This window comes from Apium graveolens, chromosome 2 (assembly GCF_009905375.1).
Source record: "Apium graveolens cultivar Ventura chromosome 2, ASM990537v1, whole genome shotgun sequence".
NCBI lineage: Eukaryota > Viridiplantae > Streptophyta > Magnoliopsida > Apiales > Apiaceae > Apium > Apium graveolens.
Window position 1 is genome coordinate 211,940,219 of NC_133648.1, and position 11,104 is coordinate 211,951,322.

General features: G+C 31.7%; 1 protein-coding gene and 1 non-coding gene across 2 annotated transcripts; both read right to left on the minus strand.

The window, feature by feature from the left end:
* Nucleotides 1–455: 455 nt before the first annotated feature.
* On the minus strand, nucleotides 456–2,800 carry LOC141708097 (uncharacterized). Its single transcript, XM_074511577.1, has 6 exons — nucleotides 2,463–2,800; nucleotides 1,863–1,971; nucleotides 1,499–1,671; nucleotides 1,022–1,082; nucleotides 848–905; nucleotides 456–690 (listed from the first exon to the last, which is right to left on the minus strand). Exons 1-5 carry the CDS (start codon nucleotides 2,673–2,675, stop codon nucleotides 889–891), a joined length of 573 nt encoding a protein of 190 aa, XP_074367678.1. The 5' UTR covers nucleotides 2,676–2,800; the 3' UTR covers nucleotides 456–690; nucleotides 848–888.
* Nucleotides 2,801–10,702: 7,902 nt separating this feature from the next.
* On the minus strand, nucleotides 10,703–10,809 carry LOC141710236 (small nucleolar RNA R71). The gene has a single exon (XR_012570767.1). It is a non-coding gene; the product is annotated as a small nucleolar RNA R71 (small nucleolar RNA).
* Nucleotides 10,810–11,104: the final 295 nt, after the last annotated feature.

Consider the following 11,104-nt stretch of genomic DNA (forward strand, 5'->3'; position numbering starts at 1 on the left):
GAGAATAGCCACAATTTTAGTATCTTAAAATCTATGTATTGTTAAAAGTTGAAAGCTTCCTCACAAAGCTGAAAGCACCCTCAGGTCTCACAACACAACAGAATTATTGTTCTTCTTGTCCCAAATAAGGGTATGAAATAACAGCTGATAATTAGACAAGTTCATTCATCAATATTGGAAAGAACCAACGGTATTTGGGCATGTCCATAACTGAAAGCAAAGAAAAGGAGATCATCAGGCCACATTCATGTGTGAATCATAACATTGACCTTAATTGCCTGACTACATTGATAGCAAAATTCTGAGGCCAACATGACTACAATAGCTATTGATTAACATAGGCAGCCCAGAAGTTCATTACAAAAGATACTTATGGCACTAACCTAGGTGTCAAACTATAGAATGGCAATGCTAGTACGAGTCTCTAGATGCAAACATCATTTATAACAGTAGTCGGTGTTGATAACACGAGTCTCTAGATGTAAACATCATTATAGTAAGTTCGTAAATACAAGGTTTGGTTTATCCTTTAGACTGAAGAAAAAAACATAAATTCTAAAAACATGCCTACAAAATATAGTTATAGTTATAACTCATATTCCGAAGAAGAAAGCAACTACTGTCAGTCTATTCCATCTTCCACGTCCCAGACCATAAACTTCAACTTCCTCTAGTAAATCACTTGGCTTCCTGTGAATGTTCAATAAACAAGAACTAATTATACAACCTGGCTTAGTATGACAACACAAGGTCATTATCAACTAAACCAAAAATTCAAATTCAAAACGGAAATACAAGTTTAATAAAATAATGAAAAAATATATGGAATAGCAAGCTTTTAGAATACCTAGTTTCAAGTTCAACAGAATATGTCAAAGGAGATGCTCCTTAGTAGTACAGGCCCCCTGGAAAAAGATTGAAATCAAAATTTCAATTTATAAATTCAACTCGAGTTTGAACAGAAGTAGAGCAGGCAAAAGATTGCCTTATTATTTGTATAGTTACAGTTACAACTTCATACCTTGCCACCAGTTTCCTCTTGAAGCACTTCCAGAATCATCTTCCCCTTGATCTTTCTTGAACTATTGAGATTAAAAAAAATGTATTAGCAACATTATGCGCTTCTACGCATTAACATTCTTAACCAGCACATTTACAATTGATATTCAGACAACAGAACTAAAGTTCAGAGGATGCGATGTAATTTTTTTTTCCTGGTTTATTATCATTCCTAATTGTTTTCTTCATCCTTGTTTAGGTTCAAGAATTAGAGTACTATATTATCAATAAACACATGTAAGATCTCTTGTTTCTGCATGATTCTGCAGAGCATACGATACCTTCGTGTAATTAAGACGGGTTAAAGTTAATTCTGGAATTGATCGACAATTTCCATGACTAGTAATCAGAATTAGATTTGATTAGCATTTACTTAAAAAGGGGTTGCTTGGAATATATTGTAGCATGGAGGGTACACATGGTGAGGATATTAACTCACAATTGAATAATCATGGCTTTGGCTATTATAGGACGTGGTATAGATGTCTCGACCGCCATAGTATATAGAAGAGCTGAGATGACATGGTTGTACATCTTGCTCACTGTAATATGTATTGTTAGGATCCTTCCAAGTGCCCACACTTTCACCTTGCTTGTTCAGATGCATGGAATCTAAAAATATCGCATTCATGCTTTAGCTGGTCAGAATGTCTAATGCCAAATTTATTTAACCAGTAATATATACTAAAAAACTATACCACAATCACAATCACAATAATCATTTTATCTCAATTTTGTGAGCAATAATGGTGATATATGTCTGCTTAAGAACTCAAAGTAGTTCACAAATGTACATCTTTTACCATTCTGATTGAAACCCGAATGTCCGGTTTTGGAGTTCCAAGCATGTTTCGCTAAGTCATCGTATTTCTTCTCAACAGCATGAGTGCGCAAGGACTCCCTGCCCACAACCTAAATGGACAAATAAAAAAAACGGAGAATATTCAAAAATTCACATACAAGTAATCATTGAATGTAGAGCATAGCATGAATTTTAGACAAACATCCTAAACATGTCATTCAACGATTCTAATAAAAAAGAAAGTACCTAAACAACAACTAGGACTCAAATTATCATGCAAAATACATATATATTCAGAAACAACCATAAATAAAGTTGCAGGGAGATTACAATAAAATATAAAAAATTTATATATAAAAAAAAGAGGATGACACTTCTAATATATTTATATTATCCTATTCTAACATGTTCATAAAATATCCATATTTTTAAAATGAAAACCCCTGTTTGATAATCAACCCTTTTAACCTTCAACAGTAACAAGTACACATAATCCAAAATAATATCAGTTATGCAGCAAAAAAACGCATAAAGTAAGTAGCAAGATATAAAAGAAAACATGGTGTAATTTTGAAGAGGAGGAGGGGGGATGAAGGATTACCAAGTTAGGGGGATTAGATGCAAAGATAGAGCCAAAAATTCCAGAAGAAGCTGAAGAAAATGAGGAAGAAGAAGCAGAGGATGATGAGTTCTTTGTACCAAAAAGATCTGAAGCAAAACTTGATGATGATGATGATGATGATGATGATGATGATGATGATGATCCTCTTACTGTTCCTGTTGATGAATAGCCCTTGCGCTTTTCTCCCTCCATCTCTCTCTCTGTCTCGCTGTTTCTGTTTCTGTCTATATAAAACTTTGTATGTTTGTAATAATAAGTTAAAGTCTGTTAAAGAAAGAAGCAGAGTAGGTGAGCGGGGTTTAATATGGATATGTATGGACTCCTAATATATATACTTACAAAGTTACACACCCTTCCCTGTAGTCTTGTGGATATTGACATATTGTACATACGTAACGCCATTATATATAGTATTTGTTTTAAGGAAAATAAACAAGGAAAATGCTAGGTGTATTAAATGGTTTTCCAAAAAAGATATAAAGGGTTACTTATTAAATTTTTATTGATTAATTAAAAATAAATTCTCCGTATTTAGATCAAAAGTATTAATAAAATTATCCTTAAATCTTGACATATCATTTTGTTATAATTTGCATTCAACATTTTCAGAATAAAAATGTAATACTGACTATAATATAAAAGAAAATATGCAGACTACTGAAAATCTCTGAGATAATATATATTTTACAATCAAAATATTATAAAATATTTATTTTCAATATAAATTTCAGAAAAAATGTTATAAATATATTTTAGTAAAATCTCCAAGTACTTCAAAAAGACTACATACTAGTTTGACAAACACATGTAGTAGAAATATAATTTAGTAAAATCTTGGAATATTTGCAAGATTTTTGAGAAAGTAATAGTTGCAGAAAACATAAATTACAGAATAATATATTTCATATTATTTATGTCCAAAACAAATATAAAATTTATGTTCTTCAATAAAATAATTAATGATGATATTAACGATTTTCAACATAGTCCTTCTGTTTTTTATATTATGACTCTTGAATTCTTCACACATTTTAATATCCGTTGATCTTATATAAATTTTGTTTAATTTTTTTTAAATAAAGATAGATTATATATATTATAATTTATAAAAAAATTAAAAAAAATAAATTTTAAACTACCCTTTGTCGTATATTCCCTCCGTCCCGTAGACTTCTATTTTACGCACGGAGGTTAAGAAAAAATGAAATATTGTTGGAGAAAATAAGAAAAGTGGGTAAATTAGTGTGACCAATCAATAATTAATGTATAAATTAATATAATGGAATAAAGTATTACATATAAATGGGTGTAGTTAATTTTAATATTATAAAAATTTACTATTTTTAATTAATTTTAAAATGTATAAAAAATGAAAGAGATATTTAAAAAAATATATATATATAGAAATTAATAGAATAATGTGAAAAGGAGGAAATAGATAAAGCGAAACGGATTTCTGAAAGCAAACAGAAAAGAGAGACTACCACGGGACAAGACAATGCCCGTCATCACACACACGCCCCATTTATATCTCTTTTCTCTCGGCTCTCAACTAATTTTATTAAATGAGTTTTGTAATTCATGTTCATATACAGTACAATGTACATTGCAGATTAGGATTTCTTATCGAGTAATATTATATATATAATTCTTTATAAAAAAATTTATAAATGATATGACAAATAAATTTGAATATCTTGATCAATATTAATTATATGAATACTGAATATTTATTTCAAAGAGAATTTATCATATATGTCACTTTGTACATATTTTTTCATGTAAATCTAATAATTTCCTTTCTTATATGATATTACTGTGTAAAGATATACAAAAAGTCCATTCGGCCCGTCTTTATCCGGCATTTAAAAAACCGATTTTTTTGAAAACGCATCGGGTCAGGCTTTCTTAAAAATATGATCGGGTCGGACCGGACTTCCTAAGAAATATAAGGTCTGTTTTAGGCCCGCAGGTCGGGCCGGATCGGGTCAAACCGGGATTTATCCGGACTTTTATTTATATATTAAAAAAATATTTTAATATTTTAATATTTTATCACTCGAATTATGAGTAATTCAAATACTGGAGGAAATAATACCTTGATATATCAGATAAAGTAGTTTAGATACCGAAATAAATAATTATTTTTAATATAATATATAAGTAATCATATATAACTTAATTGTTTCTAATATTATAATATAATATTTTAAAACCATAAAAAGTATAGTTTATCTTCAAATTTTATATAAAAAAAACAATTTTTTAATCGGGCTTTTAAAAAAACCCGGACTTTTATCCAGCCTTTTTTAGATCCGGATTTTTCGGGCTTTAAACCGGTCCAGAATTTTGAGAAAAATGAGACTCATTTAAGGCCCGCAGACCGGATCGAACCGGATCAGAATTTTTTCTAAATCAGACTTTTCGGGATATTTTCCAAGTCGGTTCGAATCAAATTTCGGGATTCGGATTTTTTTAACATGTCTGTTACTGTGTTTGGTATTAACGACCACAACCGAGAATTGGACTTGAATGCGACATTATTATGTACATTTATACACATGTCTTCAAACACATCATCTACTGTTTACCGCAACATAGGCACAAATTATGAATAACAACACATTACTAACTCCGTTAAGATGCAGTATATATTAAGAAGTGTACGGCATGTTTACTTCACCATATTTTAGGAAAACTTTTTTATGAAAACTGGAATAATAGATAATATGTTCTAGTTGAGTATTTTTTTCTAAAAAGAAATGGAAAACTAGAAAACACAGTTTTCCGGATTATAACTATATGATGAAATTTTTTGAAAAACATTGTTTTACTGTTTTCTAAACATAGAAAATGAAAAACACGCTTAGGCCACTCTTCTAATCTTAGTAAACACAGTTTTAGTTATATTTATGAACACCCAAATTAATATTATTTATGAACACAATTTCTAGTATAATCATTTCAACTGTACGTATAAATAACATTCTTATGTAAATTAATATTCATTTGAAATCTATAAATAAAAGAGTATAATATATGAAAATGATAAAATAATTTTGAAAGTTTATTTTATTTTATTTATAATTCTAGTATAAGTATCTAGATTGACCATTTTTATCATTAGATTAAAGTCAAGAATATGCTTGCTTAAGTGTTATCACAAATTAAAAAATAAAAATACTCTTTCTTTACTTGAAAATGAATTGATGTTAACTAAAAATAATTATTCACTTGAAAATGATAATTTTTAATATTTTTATTAGTTTTAGATATGTAAAAGAACATGGTTGCATCACTTGAAAATAAATTAATGTTAATTAAAAATAATTATTCACTTAAAAATAATAATTTTGAATATCTTTATTAGTTTTAGATATGTAAAAGAACATTAATGCCCAATATAATAAAACAATATTATCAAAAGTCAAAGCTATTGTTAATTATAATTAGTATTTCAGAAAAAGAAAAACATCCATGGGCTAAAATTTTATTTGGAACACGTATTCTGGATTTTCGATTGTTTTCCAAGAAATAGAAAAGTTAGAAAACTTTAGAAAGTTTAGAAAAGAAAAATTGGAAAACTTTTCCACAAGTAAACATGCCCGTAATGTTCTAAAAAATAAGAAAATGTTTAAAATTATGAGATGAATATTTAATATATAAAATTAATATAGTAAAATAAAATATTGGATATAAGTTTGGACACTTAATTTAAATATTATAAATTATTTTATAACTACTTTTGATATGTTTTGAAATATATAAATTGAATAAGATATTAGAAAAAAATTGTATAGGATTGGACGAGACTGAAGTCCGAAAGAATATTTTTTGTGATTATTTTATATTTTTGTCATTTATTCTAATTAGTATAAATGTATAAATTTGTTTGAGTAAGTTTAACAATTTTTTAATGTAGATAGAAACCAGTGTTGTAAAAAGTGTATTAAGCGGAGGCTTAAGCGGAGGCTTAAGCGGAATCGGAGGTAAAAACGCTTGGATTAGTGCAAAATCGGATATTTAAGCGTTTAATAAAGTTTAAGCGGCTCTAAGCGAAATAATGCGGATTTTGACCGATTAAGCGGTTTTTGACCAATTAAAAAGGGATTAAAAATAATTAAAAATAAATAAATATTACTTTTAAAAAGGGTATAATTTGATATTTTAAATGTTACTTGTATTTTTTTAATTTGATTATGACTTTGTGAATGATTATTTTTATTAATTTATTATAATATGTGAATGTTGTAACTCCTTAGTTTTGATGATCACAACACAGCAAGCCATCATGTTATTATTTGAGAATATTTGCAGGATATAACAGCTTAATGTCATGGCTGTTTAAGTATCATGACAGCAAGCTGTCATAAGACAATAATCTATTTCAGCAAGCTATGATCAACAGTGTCAGAATAACAGCAAGCCAAGATGCACAGTCCAGATTCAACAAAGAAGTCAAATTTCATGGAGATTTTATAGGATCTTCATATATATCAGTTTTAAGGACTTCTCTAATATAATATACGTGCATGATATATAGAGAGCTCAATTATAAAACGTTTTTACTTATTCTAATTGATTTCCTAAAGAATAGGAGTTTATTTTTCTTTCAAACTCTATCTTCTATCTTTTGATTAAATCGTTTTATACTCTACAAAATAGAAGAGATATTTTTCTGTACGTTGGACATCTTTCTTTCACTTCTATCTAACGTATACATGAATGTTGCAAAACCATCCCAACGATCTTACACGGTAGAATTGGATTCTAGCCGTTGTAATTTGTTGAGGTTGTTTTCCTACGCTAATGTATGGTTATATATATATATATATGTGATTTCTTGCAGCTTTATGACTGACGACTTGGCAAGTAAGAACACATACAACTCCTGTTCTTTATTGATTTCAAAATACTCTCGAGCTCCTAATTATATACACGTATTTTATTGAAGAGAGTCTATAGTTTGAGTTGTAAATTTTATCATTGATTTGTATTGTTCAAATTGTATTTTATTGAAGTTTAGTGGTACTTGCTAGAGGAGTTTGTACTACGGGGTAGTATAGTACTTAGAGAGTAGGTTCTTAAACAGGGTTTCGGCAAGCCATTATCAGCAGCTGGGATAAAGGGAGATATATTGTTGTATCTTGTAGTTGTAACCTTCATTGATCAATAATATATTCTCTTACCAAGTTGGTAAGGGACCAGGACGTAGACCATTGGGGCTTACGGGTCGAACCTGGCTAAAATTCTTGTTTGTTCTATTTACTTTTCTGCACATTATTTTCTGCATTGCATTTAGTCATCTCAGCTTACTATCATTGTCATATTATAGTTCAGTTGGTAAAATCTCAGTAAGCTATTATCGGGTAAAATTTAAAAGTAATCCTAGTTAGCCATAATCACCTATTCACCCCCCCCCCTCTAGGGTAATTTCAGTTGGTATCAGAGCTTTGTTATACTAATCTTTCTGTAACAGGAATAGTATTCGATCGAAGTGGCTGACAAATATCCCGAAGGAACCTCGGTTTACCGAGCACCTCTTTTGCTTGGTACAGAAAACTATAACTGGTGGAAAGGTCAGAAGGGTCCATTTGAGTTCAAGGACAAAGAAGGAAAAGTGAAAGACGTTGATGATCTAACAGAGGCTGAACTAATCAAATACAGCTTCAATGGAAAGGTCCTAGTGAATGTCCTAGTGAATGTGATAAAGTCTCTTCATGCAAATCAGCTAAAGAGATATGGGATACTCTGGAATTGTATCATGAAGGATCCAAGAGCTTAAGGAAGGTGAAATTGAGCAAACTAATGAATGAGTTTGGAAATTTCAAGCTTCAAGATGGAGAAACTATTCGAGAAAGTCAAGCAAGATTCCAGATAAATCTAAATGTCTTAAAGCAACTTGGCAAACATATCCCACAAGAGGAAATCAACATGAAGATACTTAGTGATGTGCCATTTATCTATGAACCAAAGGTAACAGCTCTAGAATCCTCTCCAACTATAGATACTATGGATCAATTGGCTATTTTTGCAGAATTGGAACAATTTGAAAGCAAAATCAAGGAAAGTCAATCAAGTTCTATGCAAGCTCCAGTTGCTCAAATGAAGCAATTAGCTCTTCACATTGATAACAGCTTACTGGAATCTGAAGATGAGTCAGATGAAGAATTAGCTTTAATATCCAGGAAGATCAGAAAGATGATCGAGAAGAAGAACAGGCTGAAAAGAGATAAAGGCAGATTTTCCAACAACAAGAAGCCTGATAAGTGGATTTTATATCCACTTGAAATGCTTTATTACAAGCTTAAATTGGTGTTTTGGACTCAAGTTGTTGGTATTTTGATGTGTTTTTGTGTTAATGCATTTCAGGTATCAGTTAAATGAAGAAAAGAGCTTTTAAAGAAAATATTATGAAAAGTAATCAGAATTGGAAGCCAAGGCCATTGTCAAGTTGTAGAGAATCTCAATAGCTTCGCGTGGGCAGTTGAATCGCCTAATTCTGACGAGTAGAACTCAAGTTATGGTCAAAACAAGATTCATCAGAATATTTTTCCAGTGAGCTGCTGAGCGGCCGCTCAGGGCGTGGCTGGTCGCTGATTTCGCTGAAAAAGCCTTTTTTGAGTAGAATTTGACGATTTTAAGGGTCCAGGTCCACTAGGGGCGTATATATACTTAAAAAAAAGGGTTTTCATCATCTGGGAAGATTGGGATACCAAGGAGAAGACCTAGAAGCACAGAACAACTCCGAAAAAGAAGATCTTGTTTTCAACTTGTGATTCTTTGAATTAGTTGTAACTTTAGATGCTCGTTTTCGTTCTTGTTGAACCTAGATCTCGTTTATTCGTACTTTGATTATTATTTAGTTTATTAAGACCTTGTTTATACCATGCTTTCATTGGAATCCATGGTGACGATGAGTTCGATTATGGGCTAATCGTTGTCATGGGATTCTAGCGGATTTACTTATGGATTTCAATAGTTAATTGTTTCGATATCTTGGTGTGTGGTGATTGATTGATATCCTAGTATGGTTGTGCTTATTCGTCTTATGTGCGTAGCTAACATATAAGATAGCGTGTTAATCTCTATTGAAGCGACAGTGAATATAGAGGTTTAGAACTTGCCATGCTAGCATAGGTTCATGTACGTGTATGCATGATTCGTAGGTAACTCTAACCGTTTTACTTGCCCTATGTAATCAAGATAGATAACTTGTTCTTAAACCGTTATGTTGTCAAATTCTATAGACATATAGGGTCTCAATATAATTGGTGCCTATTCAGCTTCTATCTCTTTTGTGGATGTCTGGTAGAATGGTACTCGTGCAACGAAAGTTGGCGTTTATCAGTTTCGTGTTATCTGATTAGTGTCATCACCATCTCATGTTAAGGTTAAGAACAATAAGGCTATTGAATGAAGTATTTAATGAAGTTAGTATCCCATGTTTGTCATATATATTAATTTAACCTCAATTCTCTTAGTTAATATTATTTAGTATAATCTCTTAGTTTAATAAAAACCCAATTTATTATTTGTCTTAGCATTGAGCGATAACCATACATTGTTGCATAGGTGCATAAATTGAACTTAACCTAAACCAGTCTCTGTGGGAACGAATCTGATTTATATCTTATACTACTTGCGAACGCGTATACTTGCGTGAATATTAGCGCGGGTTTTCGCCCTAACAAGTTTTTGGCGCCGCTGCCGGGGACTCGGTGTTAATTTTTAGTTTATGTGCTTGTCATCAGTGGTCGTTAAAGTTCACTGACTCGGATTCTTTTACTTTCACGGTTTATTTGTTTGTGTTTCAGGTACTCATTACAATGGGAGATCCAGCAACATGAACGAAAGCCTTGATGGATTTTTCTCAACCCAAGATCAATGACATTCAATCTAGCATTGTCCGGCCAGCTATCACAGCTAATACCTTTGAGATCAAGCCTGGCATAATTCAATGGGTACAGACTTCAGTCCAGTTTGGGGGTTCTCCAACGGAAGATCCCAATACACATATTAGGGATTTCATTGAAATATGCGACACCTTCAAGTTCAACGGTGTTTCTGAAGATGCTGTGAAGCTGAGACTGTTCCCATTCTCTCTGAAGGAAAAGGCTAAGAGCTGGTTACACTCTCTACCAGCTGGTTCGATTACTACTTGGGAAGATCTTGCTCAGAAGTTTCTTACTAAATTCTTCCCTATGGCGAAGACAGCTACACTCAGGAATGCTATTACTCAATTTGCGCAGCAAACGGGAGAATCGCTAAGTGAAGCTTGGGAGCGCTACAAGGAGATGCTTAGGAAGTGTCCTCATCATGGAATTCCTGATTGGATGATCATCACTTCTTTTTACAATGGGTTGGGAGCACAGTCCAGACCCATGCTCGATGCAGCATCAGGCGGAGCATTATGGGCAAAGAGCTATAAGGAAGCTTATGATCTAATTGAACTGATGGCTGCTAATGAATATCAGTATCCAACCCAGAGATGTCCACAGGGCAAGGTAGCAGGAGTACTTGAGGTGGATACAGCTACGGCTATCACTGCTCAACTAAAGGCGTTATCTATGAAGATCGATTCTCTGGCTAACTATGGTGTTAAACAGATAATTAGTGTT